This window comes from Leopardus geoffroyi, chromosome C1 (genome assembly GCF_018350155.1).
Source record: "Leopardus geoffroyi isolate Oge1 chromosome C1, O.geoffroyi_Oge1_pat1.0, whole genome shotgun sequence".
Lineage (NCBI taxonomy): Eukaryota > Metazoa > Chordata > Mammalia > Carnivora > Felidae > Leopardus > Leopardus geoffroyi.
In genome coordinates, this window is record NC_059328.1 from 219,128,377 (window position 1) to 219,152,883 (window position 24,507).

Sequence of the window (24,507 nt, forward strand, 5' to 3'; positions counted from 1 at the left end):
TCGGATGCTTAACGGACTGAGCCAGGCACCCACCTGCCCCTCAAGGACACCTTTTGAGCTTCCATTTACTGTGATGGGTCTGAATAAGTGTGGTGGTGGTTGAACAGCCCAGAAGTTTGGCCTGCGTTTTTCTGGTTTTGCCATGTTTAGTTAGCCTTACCCGCACGTATTAATCTCCTTGAAGTGTGGTGTTCTCTTTTCAAACTAAAGTAGCATTATTCTTTTTTTTTTATTTTTTTTATTTTTTTATTTTATTATTATTTTTTTTTTCAACGTTTATTTTTGGGACAGAGAGAGACAGAGCATGAACGGGGGAGGGGCAGAGAGAGAGGGAGACACAGAATCGGAAACAGGCTCCAGGCTCTGAGCCATCAGCCCAGAGCCTGACGCGGGGCTCGAACTCACGGACGGCGAGATTGTGACCTGGCTGAAGTCGGACGCCCAACCGACTGCGCCACCCAGGCGCCCCTAAAGTAGCATTATTCTTAAAGTTAATGGAAAGATCTCAGTTTTCAGTGATCATTAAAAGATTGAAAGCAGCCGCCTCAGTTTGGAATTAAAGAGGGCGGGACTGTGAGGAGGGACACCCATGGCAAAGCCACCGGCTTGCAGTGTTAGCAATAGTGGCACAGTTAGTGACACGCCAAGAGCGAGGAGGGGTCTACAGACGCCTCCAGCACCTTAAACGCCTCGCGTGTTTCAAGGTCAGCCTCTGTGTAGGGGCTGCCGCCGGCTGTCAGACCTTCCTGATGTGCTGTTTCTTTTGCAGGTACGTGTAAAGTGCATTTTCCTGATCCAAACAAGCTCCACTGCTTTCAGCTAACTGTAACCCCAGGTAATGTTCTTCCACACTTAAGTGTCACGGTGATTTTCAAACAGCAAAGTTTCAAGGCTGCCCAGATCCATGATATTTGGCTTGATTTGCCTCTGACTTTTTGAAAGTTAAGACAGTAATGACTTCATGCCGCACGAAGAGAAGATATGTGCCTTGTAGTCAAATGAAGCAGGATAAAGGGAGTCTGTGGCACTCAGTGGGAGCTCCAGAAGTGAAGTGCAGACTGACGGCCGGAGCGCAGGCCACAGAGGCAGTTGGTGCGCTGTGAAGACTGTGAGCTTTGAAATCCTGATTGGCGCTCCTGTCTCGTGGCTGTGTGATCAGGGTTCGGGTTGCTTAATCACCTCTCTGCCCCAGCCTGCCCAGCTAGAAAGTGAGCATCAAGGAGGACCTCTCTCACGGGACAGTTACGAGGGTTAAATGGAAATAGACAGTGGGTGTGAAGCGTTCCAGCCCAGGGTCTCGCTCAGGGGAGGGAGCAGATTCCCGGCTGTCTGTGTTAGGGCTGATAAGAGGCTAAGCTCCAGGTGCTCCAGGATGGTAACGTACTCCTCCTTGGTCGGGCTGCGCAGTAAGAAGGAGGACTCTGTTTCCTCATTGCCGTGTGGCTCTGAGCATCGCAGATTCCAACCCGGCACAGCCCACCAGTGCTGACGTCGGGCAGCGGGTGCTGTGCTGTGACCAGTCGGTGCTCCTGTGGGGTGGGTGGGGAAGGGAGCGTTGTGGAGGAAATGGAAGGTGTTCTTTTTTTAGGGGATGGAAAGGGAGTGAGAAACCGAGAATGATGCGTCACTAGCCAATTAGAAAGTCGAAGAAAATACAGAATTTCAGTGGGTGATAATGACCCTACAAATAAGACCTGGCAGTTATCTCCCTGCAGGTAGGATGGATTATTTTCTGTTGAAGATGTTTTATAATAACGGAAACCTCATTTTCAAAACGTGCTTGAAAACTTAAAAATTCGTTGAATCCCTTTGGTGGTTCTACAGACATCGCTGGACATGGACATGAACTCTATCTGATACCATTTCCTCTAAGACAGCACTAGGGGTGGTAACCCGAGCACAGGCTTCTACATGCCTGACATTGAGAGATAACCGGAGCTCAGGACTCGAAACTAGGAAACGATGACACTTAGAACCACTCTGGCTGCCTTCATAAAGCACATACTGCACATTGTGCTGTTTTTAGCAAGGGCTGTTGACTCAAGGTCACCGTTCCGGAAGTCATTTACTATCATTGTTAAGTAATGCAGTGTTTTCAGAAATTCTCCTGGGGATGAAGATTGGCTCTGTGTACTGAGTGGTCTCAGACGTGTGTTTGTCATAAAAACGTTTTCTTGCCTCTGCCTTTCTCGGGCATTTTCGGCGGTTGGCAGGCATTCCGTTGCTCTGCGCACCACCGAGGCGTGGGCTCTGTGGTCCTCCCCGGCCGCTCAGAGACCTTTGTTGACTTTGTCGGGCTTGTTATCATCTGACACGAGTGGGTTTGTGTCAAGTCCAGCCTCTGAATAAGAGTTTCTCTTTTTTTCTTTGTCTTTTTTTAACTGCATTAATGGAATCACATGGATGTTATGATTATCGAGATTGTGTACGTGACACCATCTTTGATGTTCTTACTGTTCTCAAAAGTGGAGCACAGTTAACAGTTGTTACGGTTCGGTCTTCACCTTTCCATCAGATTCAAGAGTAACTTGTGTTTTGATGCCTGTAACTACTTAGTACCTTAGCATTTCTATTTGTAATAAGTGCACATCAGGGACACGATTGTCGCACTGAGCTGTCTGCTCGGCATGCCCTTCAGATGCTGTGTGCCCTTATTTTGTGGGGTTAGTGAGTCCGAAAGCTGCTGTGGTTCCTGCCCTTTGTTATTAAGAAACACGGCAGAGATCTGTCAACCCTAAAGATTTGTCTAACATCATGGTTTTAAAACAACTTCTTGGAGTCATGCTGCTCTTAGTATTGGGAAGAAATTGTGTAACTATGCCTGAGTGAGAAAGTTTTAACCGTGGTCGAAGCACATGGTCTTGAACTCGCCTCATTGGCAGCCAGTAGTCTGAAAACGCAATAAGGTAGAAAGTCCGGATATTTGGGTGGTCAGGGTGGGAGAACTGCATCTGCGTTTGAAGCCCAAAGCTCTTTTTTATCTGGCTCCTGGCAAGAAAGTTCTGTTCATACTAGGTAACATTTTCGTAGTTTTGTTTTTCAAACATCCCTTGTGCTTGGGAGTAAGTGTACTCTTCAGAGGAAAGACGGAAATGTATTTTGGTGATAGAGGAAAACTGAATTTAAGGGGGAGAAAGGTCTCCATCAACTCACAAAATAAGAAAAAATACTAGTAAGTGAAATGAGACGACACAAAGCCAAATACTAAAGACTTGCCGAAATGCTCCCTGGAGTCTTCTGTGAAGTTGGAGGCACCGTTTGAAAACCTGGGTCAGGTCGTAGTTGCCCCACTGACTTGCACGGGTCCCCTCAGCCTGCCTGCCCCACTGTGACGTGGAGCTTTTAGGCAGAGGGGAACATGGACTTAAATAACAATTTTTTTAAGTTTAGTTTTTACTTTCTTTTTTTAAGTTTATTTATTTATTTTGAGAGAGAGAGCTCAGGAGGGACAGAGACAGAGAGAGAGAGAACCCAAAGCAGGCGTCATTGTCAGCGCAGAACCCGATGTGGGACTCGAACTCACGAACTATGGGATCATGACCTGAGCCAAAACCAAGAGTTGGACACTTAAACTAACTGACTGAGCCACCCAGGCGCCCCAGTTTTTACCGTATAAATAAATTTTACTGAGGTATAAAATTGCAAACAATAAAATGTACTAATTTGGACTGTTCAGCTTTACTAAGTTTTGAAAAAGTGTACATACCTGTATAACCACAAGCCCAGTAAAGATACTTCTAGTATTTCCAAAATTCTCTTCTGCCCCTGCAGTCCACTCCTTGCCCCTGGCTACCCATCCAAAGTTCCTTTCTGATTTCTTTTTTTTTTTTTTTTTTTTTTTCAACGTTTATTTAGTTTTGGGACAGAGAGAGACAGAGCATGAACAGGGGAGGGGCAGAGAGAGAGGGAGACACAGAATCGGAAACAGGCTCCAGGCTCTGAGCCATCAGCCCAGAGCCCGACGCGGGGCTCGAACTCACGGACCGCGAGATCGTGACCTGGCTGAAGTCGGACGCTTAACCGACTGCGCCACCCAAGCGCCCCTCCTTTCTGATTTCTGTTACCGTAAATGACTTTCGCCAGTTCTTGAATTTCATATAAATGGAATCTTGTGTGTGTACTCAACCTTTTAAGAATTATTTTCTGAAGGAGTTGTACTGCTATATACTGACCAGCAATGACTGAGAACTTCCAGTTGTTCTACATACTCATCAGTATTCGAGTATGAATAGTATCTCATTGTGGTTTTAATTTGCATTTCCCCAGTGCTGGGATTTTGATTGAGACGCATCAGTTTTGCACACAATGGCGGCATAGCAGTGTTGAGTCTTCCCGAGCATGAGCAGAGTCGTGTAAATCTGCTTTGCTTTCTCTCAGCAGTATTTGGTAGTTTTCAGTGTATAGGCCTTGCAAATACTTTGTTAAATATAATACCAAGTATTTCATGTTTTTTAAGCTTTTGTAAATGGTATTTTTAAAATTTCCATTTTACTTGTTACTAATTATATGAAAATACAATTGATTTTTTTTTAAATTTTTTTAACGTTTTATTTATTTTTGAGACAGGGAGAGACAGAGCATGAACAGGGGAGGGTCAGAGAGAGGGAGACACAGAATCGGAAACAGGCTCCAGGCTCTGTGCTGTCAGCACAGAGCCCGACGCAGGGCTCGAACCCACGGACTGCGAGATCATGACCTGAGCTGAAGTCGGCCGCTTAACCTACTGAGCCACCCGGGCACCCCTACAATTGATTTTTTGACAGGTTGATCCTGTGTCCTATTATCTTGCTAAATTCACCTATTAAATTCCAGTAGCTTCTTAATATATTCTTAGGATTTTTACATCCATGATCATTGCATCTGTGAGAAGGACGTTTTTACTTCTCTTTTTACGAGTGTGTATGCCTTCAATTTCTTTTTCTTATTGCACTGGCTGTAACCTCCAGTACAGTGTTGAAAGAGGTAGTGAGAGCATATGTCTTTGCCCTGTTCCTGATCCTAAGGGAAAGTGCTCATTATTCATTGAATATGATTTTATCTGTCCTTTATCGGGTTGAAGAGTTCCCTTTTTTTCCTGTCTGCTGAGAGTTTTTATCATGTGTGTTGAATTCTTTCTAATGCTTTTTCTGCATCATTTGAGATGATCATATGATTTTTTCCTTTATTTTGTAAATATAGTAAATTCCACTTACTGATTTTTGAATGTTAAACCAACGTTATATTCCTGTGGTAAATGCCACTTGGTCGTTGTATGTTATCTGTTTTTTGTTTGTTTTTTACATTGCTGGATGAAATTTGTTAATATTTTGATACAGAATTTTATGTCAATATTCATGAGGAATGTTGGTTTGCAGTTTTCTTTTGTGATTTTTTTTTTTTTTTTTTTGGTCTGGTTTTGGCATCAGCAATGCTAACCTAGTAGAATAACTGAAGAAGTGTTCCCTCTTGTTTTCTGAGAGCTTGCATAGGATTGGTATTATTTATTCCTTAAATATTTGACAGAATTCCACATTTAAGTAGTCTGGACTTAGAGTTTTCTTTCTGGAAAGTTTTTACTTATGAATTCAAAAATAGACACAGGGTTATTCATCTACTGTGTTTCTTAAGTCAGCTTTAGTGATTTTTTTCCTTCTAAGGAATTTGTCTCTTTCACCTAAAGAATTATTGATCTAAAAGTTGTTCAGAATATTCTCTTACTCTACTGTTGTATGTAAGATCTGTACTGATGTCCCCTTTTTCATTCCTGATATTGGTAATTTCGGTCTTCTTTTTTTTTTTTTTTCCTTGATCATGTTAGCTTGAGGTTTATCCAGTTGATCTTTGCAAAGAACTCATTTTTGTTTTTCTCAGTTGTTTGTCCGTTTCATTGATTTCTGCTCTTATCTTTATTATTTCCTTCCTTTTATAGTGAGTTTAATTTGCTTTTCTTTTTCTGCCTAAGGTGGAAACTTAGATCGTTGATTAAAAAAATTTTTACGCGATATTGGTTGAGGTGTAGGTTACATTCTTAACCTAATATTTTTGAGTGTCAGCCATGTTGTTTTTAATCAGTATTGTATCTTTTTTTGATGAGTTGTATTTTATCCTGTGAGTGTATACCAGTTTATCTGTTCACCAGTTGATAAGCCTTTGTGTCGTTTCCACTTTGGACCTATTATGCGTGAAGCTGCTGTCAAACCTTCTCATGTAGGTCTTTGCCAGCATGTTTTTATTCCCCCTGGTGACGGAATTACTGGGTTATGTGCTCAGAGTAAATTTATTTTATTAGACACTGCTATCTTGTTTTCCAAAGTGTAAGTACTGTTTTTCAGTCCTGCTAGCAGTGAATGAGAATTCCGGTTCCCTCACAGTCTTGTGGACATCTTGGCAGTCTTTTCAATTTCAGCCATTATCGTGGGTTTGTGTCTCCTTGTGACCTTTATTTGCATCTCTTCCTGTGTTTGTTTGCTGTTTGTGTATCTTCTTTGTTGAAGTGTCTATTCAAATATTTTTCCCATTTATAAATTGGGTTGCTTGTCCTCTTATCAAGTTGTAAGGTTTATATAACTGGATATAAGTTCTTTATTAAATATGTGGGGGGTTTTAACATAATAACATTTTTTTTATTAGTGTTACATATATATAAATTCTGATTAGGGAATTCTATAGCTGCATTGTAAATCTTGTGTATTACTGTGTATGTTCACCTAAATTTGTTTCTAAATGTATTAATTGTTAGATTCATGTTTACTTAATTTGAACATTTAATTTATAAATACACCCTAATTAGTACATGACAATAAAAGTGTAGCTTACATTAAGTCATAAAATTTTAACTGATTTATCTGTTAGCCGTATTAATGTCTGGTTAGTGGTGCATTCTTAGCTTTGTTTCAGAACTTTGGACTTAGAAAGGTTTCTAAATGTGAAATAAAGTAAGATCCCAATTTCTGAAAAAAGAAATATGTTTGGTTAGCCTGAAAGATGGGTTTGTTTCCACTCGTGAACATTTTGGAACATTTCAGCAATCATGGAGATTTAAACACATATGGACGTAGAGCACAACACTGATGCAGGCCTTGGCTTGACCTGCTCTGCAGTCTTATAGAACCTTAGGTGGTGGTCACAGCTACTATGTCAAGGTTTCAGACCCGGAGCATGTACTCCCTGGTTCTCTCTGGTTTGATTTTTAATTTTAATATGGAGATAACCATTATGAGGGACAGATTGGAAGAGGAACAGACTTTTTCCTAGTGAAGTCTTTTCTTTCCAATAACCCTAGAAATACAGGTGGCAGTTCTTCTCTTTACATGTAAGAGAAATGTGATGTGAGCTCTTAAGACTGTCAGTTTTCTGTCCTAGCATCAGCTAATCTTTGTTAGGAGAACATTTGCTGCTCTTTTCTTGGCTCCTTCCAAGAGCTCTGTTGACATGATGCTTCCTTGCGTGCCATCACACTGAGTAAGTGACTTGTCTGATAAAACTCTATTCTTATAGTAGCTTATGCCCCCCGCCTTTCACATGACTCCGAGGCACATTTCTTTCCTGGGACGCTCAAGTTCCCTGGAGTGACTGTGAAGTTAAATATCTGATTTCCCGTTTTTAAAACTGCTCATTACCATGCTTAAAACCTATCCTGATGGTCAGTAGTAAAAACATATATAATGTGTATAAAGCTGTTTAGATGTTGAACTTTTTGGCATTGTAAAAATTGCCAGCGCACTTGGTTTCCTGACCCACCGCTTAGTGCCTTTCATGTGGCATAGACTTTTTCTTTATCTTTTGCAGAAATCATGTTTAGTGAGGTCTAATTGACGGACAGTTCACTGTTCTGGGGTGTTCCCTGCATTTTGACAGTGTGTCACCATCAGTATGATCGAGATAGAGAATGTTTCCGTCACCTCAAAAAGGTCCCCCAGCCTCTGGCGGACATTGTTCCTGTCGTTGTGCCTTTTCCAGAATGCCATGTAAATGGACCAAAACAGCATGGAGCATTTTGTCTGTGGCTGTTCTCATTTAGCACGGTGCTTTCGAGATGCATCCATTTGGTTGTGTGTATTATCATTTCCACTGGCCATCACTGAATTTGAAGATGGGGCAAGAGCCACCAGAAAGGAACGCAGCAGCCCTGCCTGCTGTCTGATCGTAGCCCCACGCTGCCTGTTTTGGACTTCTGATCTACCGAAGATAGAAAATTTGTGTTGTTTAAGCCACTGAGCTCGTGGTGATGAATTCTAGTAACAATTCTAACCAGTACAAATAGCTGTGCTTTCTGTGTCCTAGAGATCGAAGAAATACAAAGATCTCGTGTTTTTTTTTTTTCAAGTATTTTTTAGCTTTACGTTTCACAGTTTGGTCTGTGACTTAGTTCTTTTTTTATGTGGGGCAAGAGAAGGATCTGGTTTCCCCTCCCCCTGCCATCACTCCAGAGTGAAGGGGGGAAGTGCTCCCTTCTGTTTCCTGGGACTGTGGATGAGGAGTTAGTGTCAGTTCTGTACTCAGTGGTAGAATCTGCCAGGGAAGCTACCTAGCTCTGGGAGGTTGTGTTTTGTTTTTGTGGTAACATTTTAAGGATGAATACACTTTCTCTAGTAGATAATTGGTGTCTTTCTTAAGGTTGTCCACATTTTCAAGTTTAGTGGTATAATGTTCTTAATATCTTGTCCTATAAAGTTCTGTGGAGTCTCCTTGAACTCCTATTAGTGAAAGTGTGTTTTCTTTTTTTCTTGATCAGTCTAGCTAGAGGATTATCGATTTTATCAGTCTCTGCAAAGAACCAGCTTTTGGGTTTATTGATTTTCCTCTACCATTTTTTGTTGTCTGATCCTATCTTTATTACCTTCCTTCAGCTTGTTTTCAGCTTAATTTGGCTTTTTTCCCCCCAGTTCTTCAGGTGGAGGCTTAGACAGATAGTAGGATATTTCCATTTCCCTATCCAGCCTTCCTTTTACAGTTGTCCTGTCTCCTTTATGTACTCTGTGACCCAGCCTTACATATCCTGTTTTCTTTTATCTGTTTCCCAGTGTAGTCACCACTCCTTCCTTAGGTCTGAATTTCCATCTGTTACTTTTCCTTCTGCCTGAAGAACATCCTGGATGTTCTGGATTTGTCTGTAGTATAGCCCCCTGGTGACGAGTTCATTATTGTAGAGACCTCATTCTGCTGCCTCCTGACTTGTATTCTTTCTTATAAGTAGTCAGTGCTCATTCTTTGTTCCGCTTTATGTGTGCATTTTAGTCTCTGGTTGCTTTTAAGACCGTCTCTTTATCACGTTTTTAGCAGTCTGTCTCTGTGATGTTCTTTGATGTGATTATTGATCTTACCTGGGCTTACTGAGCTTTCTGGATCTGTAGCTTTGGTTTTTGTCAAACTCACAAATAATTTGACCAACATTTCTTTAAATATTTTTTCTATAACTCCTGCCTGGGACCCCAATGGTCTATATTAATATCTCTTACATATATATTACCTCCACACGTAAATTAGCCTCCATCGGGTCCCAGGGTGCTCACTTTTCTTTAGCAGCTGACTTAGTGTTTGTCTGCAGCTCCCGCGTGGCTCCCGACCCCATGTCACCGCCAAGTACCCGCCCACCTCCCTGGCTTGGCCCCACAGAGGGCTCGTGGCAGTCCTGGCTGCGGCTCTGTGCCCAGTCCGCCCTCCTCGTGCACACTGCCTCTTTGTCTTCCCCGCCCCCACCTGCCCTCAGATCCCAGGGAGACAGCCTGGCCGGAAATGGCTCTGCCACCCGCTAGCTGTGGGGCTATGGCCAGGACAGTTTCTTACTGCACGGGCCTCAGTTTCTTCTCTGAAGGGGTGATGATGTGCCTGTCCCACCGCAGTGGTGGAGACAGGGTGAGCGAATACGTGCATGAGCCCAGGTGACCGTGTGCGGTGCGTGCTCCGCGTGTCGGTGTGCTTAGGGTTGTGGTTGTCATCCCGATTTTGAGGGTGTACCTAACGGCACATCCCCCAAGCCTCCCCTGAACAGTCCAGCCCACAGTAGCCTCCCCTGAGATGAGCCGGCTTCACGCGTGCTGCGTCTCACGGTCCGACCACGGATGTGTCTTCAGGTGCTTCCGCGTTGGCCTGGGCACGCTGGGCACCATCCCAGGCGTGAGGCAGATCCCGCCCTGGGCCACTGTTCGCGCGGCCCTCCGGCTCACAGTGGCTTTTACGTATTTGAAGGGCTGTGAAAAAGCCAACACAACAGCATATGCGACAGAGACCTGTGTCCCAAAGCCTGAAGCGTACTTACCGTCTGGCTTTTTACAGGAGTTTGCCGACCCCAGTCTACAAGCTCATCTTGGCAAGGACACTGTTTTTGCTGACTTTTAAGTTTGAAATTTACATAATTTCCAGTGTGTTGTAAATATTGACATTTAAAGATAAAAGTATTATATTGCTCTTTAAAATGTTTCCAGTAGAATCTAAATAGCATGGATACGCCCACCATCCTGCATTTTTGTAGAAATATGAATAAGCTCTAGTTCAGTGGTTGGAAAATGCTCATTGCTGCCTTTTCTCCTCTCACTCATATTTTTCTTCCACTCGTCCTATAGGATTGTATCCTAATGTGAACATTTTTCTGCCAAGTACTTTGTCACCTTGTCCTACTACTCTGTAAATACACGCGCGCGCGCACACACACATCTGTATGTATGTGTATAAGTTATTTAAAAAGTTTTTCTCACCGGAAGACTCTTCGGTCTTAAGCATTTTGTTCTGAACAGTTGTTAGTCATTGTTTTTACCAACTCCTGGTTCCTGCTTTTCCTCCTCGGTGCTGGCTGCCCCTCCTGTCTCCTCTCCCAGACCCCTCTAGGTGTGGGGGCCCCTAAGGCTTTGTCCCGTCCTCGGACCTTCATAGCTCATGAAATGTGAGTGCTTCCGTATACTGAACAGCTCCCACCCTGCCCTCATCCAGCCCCGGCCTCCCCCACACTCCAGAATCGTCTGCTGGCGATCAACGCCTCTGTTTGAATGTTGACAGGAAATCTCAGATCGACGTGTCCGATGTTGAACTTGGTGCGGTGATGCCCCTTGCAGCCTTTTTATCTTCCCGATGGCAACTCTGCCCTTTGCGTTGCGGGGTCAGAGACCTTAGCTCTTCTTTAACTCCTCTCTTCACCACTCCCCACCCTCGTCTGTCAGCAGATCCTGGTGGTGGTCCCATCGGAATATTTCCAAGGTCCTAACCAGCATGATCTCTCACCGGGGTTATTGTAACAGGTTGCCTCCACAGGGTCTGCAGCCCAGCCCTCCTCTGCTCAGACCCCTCTCCGGGCTCCCCGCCTGGCTCTGCATAAAAGCCAGCACTCTTACTGTGGTCTCTTTGGCCTCCGCTCCTCCTCTCCCCTGCCTCGCCTCTGGCTGCTGGAGTGCTCTCTGAACATACCCGCTGTTTTCATGGGCCTCACCCGGCTCCCCCGCCTGGAGTGTTCTTCACCCCGATGGCCTCCGTTTTCAGGCCTTGGCTCTCTCCGACCACCCTGTGTAAAATTTCAACTCCTGCTCCCTTGGCTCCTTCACCTTCTTCTGCCAGAACGTGCGCTTGTACTGGTGGGAGGGTCTCTTGCTGATGTGTCACCAGGGCCCAGAACAAGGTCTGGCACATCATGAGCTCTCATCAGATATTTGCTGAATGAATGACTTTAAACAGGATGTTGTAAGCTTTGATGGTTATTAAACATAAAACAGCGTTTCATCTGAAATGGATCTGAGAATGACAGAGTTACCGTTAGCATTTTTCTCTGATTTGGTTGATGAATTTGCAAATGACTGTTCCTTTATGCTACAGAGAAGGAGGGCCAGTTTTCTTCCTTCATTTTGCTTTTACAGACGTAGACACCGAAGACTGCCTGATGAGAGAGACACCTGCATGGAAGGTGTTTTGTCACAGCTATGACATTCCATCCTTGGACTTCTGAATCACATATTTTCTTGATCTTTCTGCTGACTGTTAGATCAGGTTCCTCCCTCCATTTTGTTGAAAGCAGAGAATTGGAACCTGTCTGACTTGGAAAAGACTTTCTGAACACAGACGTCAGGGCCCCTTAGCATCACGGTTTCTGAGGTGTTCCCAAAAGCCACTTTCCCAAGACCTGTCAGCTGACCATTAATCATACCTGTCTTCACTTGGAAGCATCTTGTTTTATCTGAGACTCTCAGGAAGAGTTGAGGACTTTGAGATATTGGTTTTGTTGTACCCTTGCCAATGTAAAAACTTAATGCTTTGTACTTCCTCAAAAGCTGGAAGCTGCAGGTTTAGCTCATTCAATGAATAAGAAATATCTCTCCGATGCTGTAGTAGGCAGAAGCAGTTCTGATTGTCAGCTCAGTCAGCAGTCAGACTCACTCTCTCCGGAGAAGCGTTACTTATTTCTAGGATGTGCCATCCGCCGCCTCACTTCCGAGTTTAATTGCTGGCAGTTAGGTGAGGCTTGGACCCAGTCACCTGGGCAGAAGAAGGTGCCATATGCCTGTGGCTTATTGATTCCCTGTTTGCTTGCTTCTCACCGTGATCATGTGCTCTTTTGCAGTCCTCTAGGGATTGAATTCACTAAATGAAAACTTTTTAAACTTTTTGTTTTTATTTATTTTAGAGAGAGGGTGAGCAGGAGAGGGGCAGAGAGAGAGGGAGACACAGAATCCCAAGCAGGCTCCAGGCTCTGAGCTGTCAGCACAGAGCCCGAAGTGGGGCTCGAAGTCACGAACCGGGAGATCATGACCTGAGCTGAAGTTGGATACCCAACTGACTGAGCCACCCAGGTGCCCCAAAGCCTCTAAGTGAAATTTTAATCCTTGCTGCCATCAGACTCCACAAGATGTCTGAATTCAAGACATTCCAATATGAAGTGGGACGTCTTCTTTATAACACCATACTTTGCCCTTAACAGAACTGGGTGTCAGATGGGGAAAGCACAACCCTGCCACGTGCCTCCATTTCCTGTGACCTTTGTCCACGGGGATGTTTGTGCCTTGGGGCAGTGCATCATGGTAAGAAGAGAGCTGAGAAGTCAACCTTCTGCTTCTAGTGGGGACAGCTATGAGACGGGAGAGGGAAGGAGTGGCCGGTGGGAGTCTGACCTCGTGAGACTGCCAGGCAGCTTTCTTTTAGGGAACGCACCCGGACACTGGCCACCTAGAAGTGGGCTCTCCTGGAGCTGTTTGTGCCCACATACCCCTCGGCCAGTCTCCTCCCAGGAATACCCCTAACCTGGCTGAAAGTCAGTGGCATACGGTTCCTCTCCTTGTAACCCTGAGGGGCGGGGATAGGCCGGCCCAGTGAGCTGGATGCCAGGAACTTTCCTGCTGCGTTTCACTGTTGTACTCGAACTGTTGTCCCAGTTATCTGAGAAGCAGGAGGCTTTCAGTCGCGGCAGCCTCACACAGTGGCGCAGCGGGCCGTCCCAGACTTGGATGTGGCACCCGCTGGGTTACGGACGCTGTACACGAACCCCGTGCCTGCTGGTCCAGAGCTGCGCGGCCTTTCTCAGCCTCCACCCTGCAAGGCGCCAGCTTGGGAGCCGGACCCGCGAGGTGGGTCAGCAAGAAGTCTTCGCTTCGCTGGGGCCTTCGCTGAGAGAATCACAGGAAAGAAGAGATGCTCTTAAGTGTGTTTCCTCTCCGTACAGTCTGCTTGCTCCCCAGCTGCTTTTTAAGTAGGACACGGCGTTTCTAGGCAAGTTCAGTAAATAAATAGAGTGGCTCGGGTCCCAAAGCTGTGTATGTCCTTAGACGAGGAGACAAGGAGTGCTGATCATTCTCCTGACACAGACAAAAACTAGAACCCTCCGCTTCCTGTCTTCAACCAGTTCAGAGATGGTAAATCGTAGTAATTATTAAATGAGGGCTTGGCTAGGACAGAGGAGCAGAATCAAACCCCCGTTAGACCACATCACAATTTCTCCGGAACTGGTCGGCAGCCTTGTTGGAAGTATATAATGGTGAAGTGGAAGGCCAACTAGAGAAAAACCACAGTGTGGCAGGATGCGGTGACTGGCGCACAGCCTGGAGGAGCGAGAACAGGCGAGAGCAGACGCGGCGCTGCCCCGGGAGCTGGGGCGACAGCACGCACAGCGCCCGCCGCACCGCGTGCAGAGCCCAGCGCCAGATCCCCCTGCCGCGGCGGGCGCCCGGTGACACAGGAGCCTCGCAGCCGCAGAGCCTCTGGTGGGCATGGCTGTGCTCTCGTGACTTCATACCTGCGATGCCCCTTGTTTGCAGAGTTCTTGTATCTGGAGGGAAAATTTTTCCCCCAAAACAGTCTTTTCTGAAGACTCTCGGTGCTGTCAGTCACTGATCCAGGGGTGCCAGTGAGGGCTAGAAATAGCCGTATCAGATGAGTGGGGAAGGGTAAAACAGTCTAGGCCGTATGATGGTCGAGGCCAGCAGTGAGGAAGAACATGCTGCCTCGTTCCCGTGAGTGAGTGGGCTGCGAAGTACAAGAAACCATAAGATCGCTGTGAGAAAGTAGGGAAATCAGATGTTTCTGTCATCTGGGTTGGGAAAGATCTTTGTAAGCACAGGACCAAAGACAAACCACAGAAAGACGGGCTTCAGGGTGAGAAGTAGTTGAACCACAAAATCGGTGATAAACCAGCAGACTAAGAAACACTGTAACAAATACAAAAGGCAGAGGTTGATCTTCCTAAGAGCTTTTCTATATTGGTAGTTAAAAGATGAATACTTCGGTGATAAAAGGACAGTTAAAGAACATCAGTCATTCGGTTCTTGCTTTAAAAATGACCCATAATATGAAATAAATTTCAGCCTCACTGCTTTTCAGATGAATCTAAAACAGAAATACGGTCTTTCTCCTCTGTCACACTGGCAAGAATGAAAACATTGGGGTCTGTAAATGTTGACACAGTCTCGGAAAATTGTTGTAGTGATGATCTGTTTGACACTAACAACTCTGTGTTAAATATTTATTTTATGTAAGCAGCTGAGGGAAGCAGTGATATGTAGTATTGTTGATTTGTTCACAGTGATAAATATTTGGGGGAAAGTTGAACTTTCTTATTAAAGATGGTGTTAATTTTGCCAGATGGTGAAGTTCAGAGTAACTGAAAACCCCGGTGCGTTTCCGGCTTGGAGCGCAGGCGTGCTGGAGCGCCCTCTGCTGGCAGCAGCACGAGTAGCGCCCACAATTCACCCGCAGGCCAGGCTTGCCTGGGGTGGGTGGACTCTTAGCAGAAGCAGAGGCGGCTGGCGCAGTTGCGACTGTGCTGTGGGGTCTGTGACCTGGTGCCACCCTGCCTCCACACGTCCTCCTGCATGCCCACCGGTGCCCTCCAGCCCCGTTCCAGGGGGCGCGCTCTGTTCAGAAGGCTGCACCAAGCACTCAGCCAGTCGGCTCGCAAGTGTTCACTGTGCACGCTCACTGGGGCAGGGGCTGTGTGGTTCACTGCCTGTCCCCAGGGCCTGGAGCACCCCTCGGACCTGACACTCTCCTGGGGCAGCCAGCCGCAAAGAGATGACCTTGCAGCTTACCCAGGATGGTTACCTGTCATGAGATGTGTTTGAAGGGGGCACACCGGTGCTGTGATGCGGAGTGGGAGGGGGCCGAGGTGAGAACAGGGCTACCCGGGCCGGCTCTGGGCGACTGAGGGATGCCAGCGCCTCCCCTGAGCGCACATGGCCGGCGAGGAGACGGACAGCAGGCAGGGTCGCGGGGAGCCGATTTAAGTTCATCATCAGGGCAGGGGCTGGATTTGGTGACGTGAGGAAGGAATCCCGCGGTCTTGTTTTTTAACTCTTAATTCTCTGTTTTTGCCGTATCCTAACATAGTGTTTGCTTTCTGTTAACTTTTTTTTTTAATTGAAAGGATTTTTTGTTTTGTTTTGTGTTTTCGATAGATGAGGGTTACTACCAGGGTGGAAAATTTCAGTTTGAAACTGAAGTTCCTGATGCGTACAACATGGTGGTGAGTAGCCTGCGTTTGAGCCGTTGTTTCCCCTTCGCGTGGCTGGGTGGCCGTCCCGGGGCCCAGCACACCCCCACTGCATTGGGTCCCCCCAGTCCTGGGACTGAGTACAAAATGGCCAGTATTTCTGGTTGGTGTTACTCGTCAGCAGGATTTAGAGCCTTAGGAGGGAGAGTCATTTCTCAACAAGTACTTGGGACTACTGTGTGCCAGGCAGCCTGCACTGGGACCTCCGCTCTGCCTGGGCTGGCACCTTCCCTGGGAGCTGCCTGTATGGTTCATGTAAATCCTATCTGTTACATTCTAGCACTGAAGAGGAAGGCGTTTTATTTAAAACCGTAGTTCTGTTTACGGTATGGCACCAAAACCCTCGAAGTGTAGAAAACATGTACTTAAGAATTTCAGAAAAGAAGAATGCCTTATAGGTTTAAACCATAATTTATACCCATAGCTACATGTTAATCTCTCAAAGACCCACCCTAGGTAATATTCACACCAAATACTGTCACATTCTATCTTTATCAGTTAGGAAGGTGAGACAAAGTAGAAAGTTACCATAGCGTGAGAAAAGCAGTGAATAGCAGACAACAGAGCTATCGAGCAGGGACAGGAAACTAATTTACGTGAATTCAGAGAAGGAAAGGAGAGGGTCATTTTGGGAAAGTGGTCAGGCCATTTGAGCTTTAAGGAGAAACAGGACTGGACTTGTCCTGACTTGGGTTGGCCCATAACCAGGGGAGGGTGGTGTTGAGGTGACGTCGAACTTTCTGGAACTGTGTTGACAGGTACAGAAATGAGAATTAGCAGCCTGCGTGCGGTGGATTGACCAAGTCGACCTGAAGGAAGAATCAGGGTTGGGGAGTAGTGGGGAGGAATGAGAAGGTCAGATTTGAGGGTTGTTGAGCATGTTCACTTTGGCCTGAGAAACTAGTGACAGTTGGGCACATCTTCACAACTTTGTATTTATATATATGTGTGTCAGCGTCCCCCTGATGCTTCCTAGCCCTCTCTAGGCTTATCAAATAGGAAAGAAAAATCCACTGGTAAAATTAAGCCCCTGTTAACCTGAGGCTGCGGATACTAGGGCCACCGCGTGTCCAGTCACTTTACCTGCAGTGACTCCGTGTTGTCTGACAAGTGGGATTAGGCTCCACTGCCCTGGGCCCTGGGCCCTGGCCCCACCACTGGGGTGCAGTTCAGGGGCTGTCACACTTTTTTGTGTGAAGCCAAACCTTTACCTTTACGGGGCTACGACATTAAAATCTCTTTCTGAACGTAGCTTATGAGGATGGGGTAGAGTTGGCAGTAAGGGAAAAAATTAATTTTGAAGCAAAGACAGGAAAATACGCATTTCAGGTCTTTGTCCACGCATCCATCCAGCTACCTACTGACTTTCCATATTTCCCTAATCACAGACCGAGGAGTCTGGCTCCACAGAACCCCGTACTCCCTCAGGTGAGATGTGGCTGGAAAGGTTTGGCTTCGGCACAGATGTTTACAATTCCAGGGGCTATTTTGGTGTTTTCTGGAAACAGCCAGGCATACGGTACTTAAGATTCCAGACTTTTCAATTATCTGGACGTACTCTAAGGATTCCTCATCCAAAGAATGTTAAATTAAAGGATGGTAAGTTTGTGACAGTCTTTTTGGAGAGGCAGTGAGTGTTTGAGGAGGGGGGTGGCTTGGGGAGGGCCTTAGCATGAGCTGGTAGACTTTTCCAACAAGCCTTGTGGGATCTGAGACCCGCTGTCGCGGGTACGTGAGGCACCACTGAGTAGCAGAGTGTCGGAAGAGGGCGGAGCATGAGAAAATGCCAAGGAAGGAACCGAGTTTTGTTGAGAGCTTTCATGTGCCAGGTGCCCCCGCTCACTTGTGTCCCTCCCCGGGGGTTCCCTGGGGGACGTTAATACGCTCATGTTCATGCGTCAGGAAGCTAGGGCCCAGAGGGCTACAGTTGGGAACTTCCCTCGTTAGCTTTGCCAGAATAAACCATCAGGTGCTGAAGCGGATTCCTGTCCAGGGCTGCCTGGCTACCTAGCGTGTGCCCTTCTCGCCAAACCGGGTGGCCACTCTGTAGTGAGAAAATGTTTGTCATGTTGTCCTGTCCCTGTGTGACTTCTTCCAGAAACGGAGAGAATGGGACACGGCATAAACAAGATAGAAAACCACTGGGCCTTGAGGACATGTTTTTTTATGTTAATTAGTGATTTATGATGATTTTACATTTTTGTATTTAGTTTCTATCTCCTTTGGGAAATTTCTGAATGATCGGCTGGTTTGATTTCATCAGGAATGAAACCAGTGTCCTCAAGCAAGGGGCACGGAGGGGCCAGCCTGTCTGGGTGGACCCAGGCCCTGCCGCTGTTAGGACCTCTCCCCCCCAACAGGCCCCTTTGCCTGTCCCACTGCCTCGTCCAGGCTGAGACGGTACAGTGGTCCCTGGGGCAGGGGGTGGGGGAGGTGACACCGTCCCCGGGAACCCGAGCGTGGCTGATACAGAGGTACTTGTGTTTACTCTTTTTGTATTAATCTTCGCTTACCTAACTCCTCGGTGTCCCTTTCGGCCACACTGGTGGCTCCCCGAAGCGGGGTCTGGAGCACCTTTCTTTCGCTGTATTTCCAGTGCCCGCCACATGGTGCGCACTTGTCCCGCGGGGGGGCGCGCTCCGCCCATACGAACCTGCGTGCAGGAGATGAAACCAGCATGTGAAAATGCGTAGGTTACGGGCATTTGGGGCAGAGATTGTGAGAGCAAACTGCAGGGACCCGTGCTTCATCTGCATGAGGAGACGGCCAGCCTGGGAGGGCCCCGTGGAGCCGCCTCGCTCATTTGTTCTTATGCTTTTACGTTCTTTGTAAGGATTTTGCTAACACCCCTAACACGGCACCCCTAACGCGGTAACTTTTTTTTATTTTACCATCATAACAAGATTAACGTACGTTTTCATGTCAATTAACATAATTACATCATCATTAGAACACTTCACTACATGCGTCATGGTTTTAAGTCGGTCCTTTATTGTTGGTCTCTAGTCGACCAGTTGTTGACAGTACGAACCAGACTTTCTGTAGATAGTAAATATTTCAGGCTTTGTGAACCATTTTTGGTCTCTACCACGTATGCTTTTTTTTTCCGTCACAAACTATGTGGGGTTTTTTTTAAACGATCTTTTAAAAATGTAGAAACCATACTCAGATCCCATGCAGAGACAGCCCCGCCTGCACTCGGTTCACCAGGCTGCGGTTCGCTGCCCCCCTGGCGTGAGCAGCTCTGTCGTGCGTCCCAGGAAGCACTTGCCGTACGTCTGCCCCTGCCCGTGGCCTAAGCCGTTAGAGGTAGAATTAAGACCGTGGAGTAATGGATACCGGGTTTGAAGCTCTTCGTCAACACTATTAAATCCGCCCCCCCAGAGGTCATGCCGGCAGCCTCCTCACCGTCACTGCCTGGAAATCCCCTTTTTCCTCACAAAGATGGAATGTTTTGATTATTTTGATCTTTGCCATTTTGGGAGGAAATAAACAGTATCTAATTGTCATTTGAGTTTTTGTTTCTTAAATGAGTAGGGTGCTAAATATTTTTTCCTATTTATGAGCTTTTTATGTTCTTTATGAACTGTAATTATGTCCTTAGCCCCTTTCTCCATTGGGATGTTTGTGTTTCTTTTTTTTTTTTTAAATTTTTTTTTTTCAACGTTTATTTATTTTTGGGACAGAGAGAGACAGAGCATGAGCGGGGGAGGGGCAGAGAGAGAGGGAGACACAGAATCGGAAACAGGCTCCAGGCTCTGAGCCATCAGCCCAGAGCCTGACGCGGGACTCGAACTCACGGACCGCGAGATCGTGACCTGGCTGAAGTCGGACGCCCAACCGACTGCGCCACCCAGGCGCCCCAAGATGTTTGTTTCTCTTACAAGAGTTCTTAGCTAGAATTTATATGAAACTTTTTTCCCCAGTTTTCTTGGTTGTACTGTAAGGATTTTTGTTTTTCCTTTGTGTTTTGATGTTGTTCTGTAAAAGTTTGAGGTTTTTGTGCTTCACCACTGTCTCAAATCTACTTTTGTTTTACAAGTTTTTCTTGTTACGAAATGCTTAAAACAGGCCTTCAGACTCACCAAGGTAACTCGTCAGCTTTTTCTTCCAGTGCTCAAAAAAAAATGTTTTTAACGTTTATTTTTGAGAGACAGAGCGAGCAAGTGCGCGCGCGCATGTGTGCGAATGGGGGCGGGGCAGAGAGAGAGGGAGACGCAGAGTCCGAAGCAGGCTCCAGGCTCCTAGCTGTCAGCCCAGAGCCCGACGCGGGGCTCGAACCCAGAGACCGTGAGATCATGACTTGAGCCGAAGTTGGACGCTCAACTGACTGAGCCACCCAGGCGCCCCTCTTCCAGCACTCTTCTAAAGTTCTGTGTCATTTGTGTTTAATGCATCTGGAATACGAGTCTTAAGTGGGGATCCGACTGGGGTTTTCCAGATAGTTTGCCAGATGGATTCTGATGGAAGAATCCCTTTTTCCCCCACTGGTTTGCACTGCAGTAGCGGTCACATGTCAAACTCAGCCTGTGACGGGGCGGGTGGCAATGCCGGGTAGCAGCAGGTGGAGCTGGGTATTTCTTGTCTGTCTTGCCTTAGGGGGGTCGGGGCAGCAATTTGTGTTTGGAAAGCGTGTGTCAGAATCCGGGTCTAGGGTTCTGATATGCTCTCTGTTATGGGGACCGAGGCTCAGAGGACGACCATCGACGGGGACAGGGGAGGTGTCTGTGCTGGCATCTAACTGTGGAGGGTGTAAAGGGACAAAGGGGGGGGGGCAGTTGCAGTCAGATACTTGGAGATCTAGTGAACACTAGGCGAGGTGACAAGAGTGTCGGGGACTCTCTAGACGGGAGGGAGAGCGGGCCTTCGGGTTCCCTCAGATTCATACAGCCCGGAGTGCCAGCCTGCCCCCGCCCCCGCCTGCAGGCCTCGCCGGAAACGTACAGCCACGGCATAGTTTCTGTCAAAGGCCTTCCAGTTTACCTGCAGGAAAGCAAGTTAGAGCATATTAAGTTGGTTGAAACTCACTCTGAACCTAATCCTGTAATCTTTGGACACCTACATTTGCAGACCTGGATTAAGCCCTTGGGGAGTTTCTTGGTGTGATGATTTTTCGTGTCAGTAGAAAGATTTAGGAGGGTGCTGGAAAGTATGTCTGTTTTGTGCAGACAAGACGGTGGAACTCTTCAAGGACTGGAAAAACGCAGGAGAGCCTTTGGGCGGTGAAATACTTTGTAGGTTAGTAACAGATAAACATCTGATTACGAAGACTTTACAAAAGAATAGCATCATAACCGCACGTGATACACTGGGAAGACGAAGACGTCACCCCCTGTGACAAAGGGCTCCCACTTGAGTATCTGTGAGATGACGTGTCTGTGAGACTTGGCGAGGTGACCCTTGCATGCCTGACCAGCTCCGTCCCCGGGGGACCTGTCTCACGCACGGGAGCGGACACACGCGCTGGTCGAGCCCAGCCTATGGGACGGGTGGGAGGCAGCCTGTGAATGCCCAGTCATGGGAACTGGCTCGTGAAATGCTAGTATCCGTGCCACGGCAGGCGAGGAACCCCAAAACCGTCTGAAATGGTGAGAGATGCACGTGAAACAGTAGAGCGCACACGCCCCCGTGCCTCTAAAGAAAAACGGATGTGCCGGAACACAGCTCTGCCTGGAAGAGAGGCTCGAGGTGCAGATCAGATGTGAATGCAGGTTATTTCTGGGTGGGATCATCACATACCACAAAAGGAAAGATCTTGCCCTGTGTTTTTGTAGCTTTATTCCTCAAACAAGTCCAGAGTGCTTTTATTATGGAGTCACTTTAAAAGAACGGCTTTCTGCAAACATGCCTCCTCATAAGCGAAGTCTGTGTGCCTCACTCCCACATACTCGTTTTCATTCTCTCTCCCTCCCGTGAGTGTAAAGCAGACTAAGATGTGGGTGTGGGACAGTGTACGTGCAGTAGCATCTTCAGAAACACCTGCACGGGGACCAGCTACCACCAGAAGGAGCAGTGACCGCAGCCACAGCTCGGCAGCTTAGCACGCAGGGCCCCCGTGTGAACTGGGCCGGTGGCACAGCGTGGGCTCGTCCGCAGCCCCTGCAGGGGGGGCGAGAGGGGGCCGAGGCCCAGCCACCAGCACCACGCGCCCGCGGGCCCCGGGACTTGTAGAAGCGTTGTGTTAGGGGTGCGGGCAGGCTTTGTCAGGGAGACTGGCACGTGTGGATGCGGCGTGAAGACCACTCCCACGCGGGTGACACGAGCCGGTGTCCAGAGCTGAAGACTGGTTGGCCGCATAAACAGTGGTACGAGGGCTAGATGGGGTCTGTGGCAGCAGGCATGATTTGGAGAGCCCGTGATCTCTTCCTTTCTCTCTGTGTTGCAGCCTCCCAAAGTGAAATGCCTGACCAGGATCTGGCACCCCAACATCACAGAGACGGGCGACATATGTCTAAGGTGGGTTTCTCTTCTTTGCCGTCTTCTGTGTTTGTGAGCACTGGACGTTCGGACATGTTGTCTCCGCTGAGAGAAGATTTTGAGGCTGGGCTAAGATCAGGGAGGTTTGGGAAACCGCCCTCAGGGCTTTGGGCCGCACTCTCCTGACCGGAGGGTCCCCCACCCCCAGTCTGCCTCTGCCTCCAGCCCCACGTCCTCCTGGGCCCTCTGGTGGCCAAGACCGCTGCCGGTCCCGGTTCAGCCTGTCGCCCGCCCGGGATGCTCCCTCTGGGGCTCCTTGCCCTTTCTTCCCCTTCTGAGGTAGCGACAGGCTGCTGTCCCTCCGTGTGGCTGATTTGAGCCAAGAAGGCAACATGTGGTTAGTAAAATCCAAGGGAGGGGAGGAGTGTAGATGTCCAGTTTAAGAAGACCTGGCCATTTGTACTTAAGATGCCCTCTCTTCACCGAAACAGTCTTGATGTGCATGAGCAGGACGACGTCCCAGAACTTTGTGTCACTTGTGGCCTGTGTGTGCCCCTCCCTCCCAGTGGGGGATGATCAGGGATCCGCGATTCCCCACTTCTTAAGGCTCATGTAGAGACCTGGAGAAGGCGTGTGGTTTGTTGTTTGTAAGTAAGTTTAGCACTTGGGCTTTGTCTTGGTGCATCCTGCCAGTCTCTAGCCGGGGGTGGGGGGGGGGGGTGTCGGTGCAGGGCCTCTGGTGCCAGACCGCATCACGACGGCGTGGTGTGACTTCGGCAGGTTATGTAACCGTCAGCCGCGGCCTGCAGAGGGGGCGTTAGCATTTCCTCTGCTTCCCTCCTGCGATTCAGTCCCCCTTCTCCCTCAACTCAGCACCGGCTCCCAGGTCAGCTCGCATGTGGTGACCCCATTCTTGCGTATCAGCCCCCTTTTTTATAGACAGTTAGAAACGCATTTTACAAGAGGCTCCCTTTTTCAAATCTGTCCTTTGAGTAGCAACACTTCTAAAATCTGACTTCTCCAGCGTTAGGTTATACATGGTACCCACTCCAGCCTTGTCCCCCGAGGCCATTGCCGGGGCTCGCTCTCCCGGGGCTCCGCGCACTCCTTCTCTGTCCCGTCCCTTCCTCGGTAGCAAGTAAGGCCAGAGTGGGAATTCCTCTCGTCACTTTTGCCGTCTTCTGAGAAATCACGTTCTAGCGAAGTATCAGGAGAGCTCAGCAGATGGCCGCCAGCAACAAACTCCAGAAACCTCAGAGGAAAATCATTGATAGATTTGGCCACATTTAAATTAAGAATACAGAACACAGAAGTGAGAGGGAAAAGGTCAGCTGTGTTACATCCTTCGTATGGACGTGGTCTTTACCACTCGGTATGAGAAAGGTGGACACAGCCACGAGGAAAAACGAGCACCAGCTACAAGCAGTGACTCGTACGAGAGTCGCAGGTGGGTGGGTGGGAAGGCTCTGAGGGGTGTTTAGTCTCCTTGGTAACCAGCGAGGCGCCTGGAAACGACAAGGAGCCACTCACCACTCCTCAGACTGTCTGATACGAAAGCAGATATCCAGTGGGATGTGAGAGAGGGGGAGAGAGCAGGCTGTCACATCACCATCACGGGAGGGCGGTTCTATCTGGGTACTTTTGTTGGTCCTTCAGATCTAAGGTCTCCATTTAACTTACATTTACCCTTGGACTCGTCAGCTGCACTTGTAGGGATTTATTTGTGTGGGAAGTAAGGTACCAGATTTAAGTATAAAGACCTCATCTAGTGAAAAACTAGACCATGTCCAGCGGTGGCTTAGTCCACAGCTGACTTGTGGCGTCTCCTGGATAAATAGAAAGACAAGCCTGGCCCACGCCCTCCTGGTCCATAGTGAGTCCCGGGCACCAGTTACCTGGATCCCTCACTCAGCACCACTGACTGGTGCCTGCTGCTCTGGGGGCCTTGTCTGGTACACAGCGGTCCTTCCCTGTCTCTGTGAGTCTTGCTCTGCTCCCACCGGCGGCCCTGCCCTCCTCCTGGCTCAGGGTCAGAGGTGAGAGGTGCCGTGTCTGTGGGATTAGAGGGCCCCGGGCCTGGATTCCGGTGGTTGCACTCGAGACTTTTTCTCCTGGGGTCCAAGCTTCCGGCATAGTCCCTGAGGCACCATCTG

The 24,507-nt window shown here is 47.8% G+C and overlaps 1 protein-coding gene across 4 annotated transcripts in view; it reads left to right on the plus strand.

The window, feature by feature from the left end:
- The window catches only part of UBE2F (ubiquitin conjugating enzyme E2 F (putative)), a 54,484-nt gene that overhangs the window by 19,105 nt on the left and 10,872 nt on the right, over positions 1-24,507 (plus strand). For 2 of the 4 annotated variants that reach the window (XM_045481923.1, XM_045481924.1), the window contains 3 exons: positions 770-835; positions 15,843-15,910; positions 22,323-22,393. In XM_045481923.1, coding sequence (XP_045337879.1) covers positions 770-835; positions 15,843-15,910; positions 22,323-22,393 — 205 coding nt within the window. Of the gene's footprint in view, positions 1-769; positions 836-15,842; positions 15,911-17,325; positions 17,366-22,322; positions 22,394-24,507 lie in introns of all 4 variants that reach the window. The other 2 variants (XR_006713266.1, XM_045481925.1) reach the window with 2 other exon arrangements.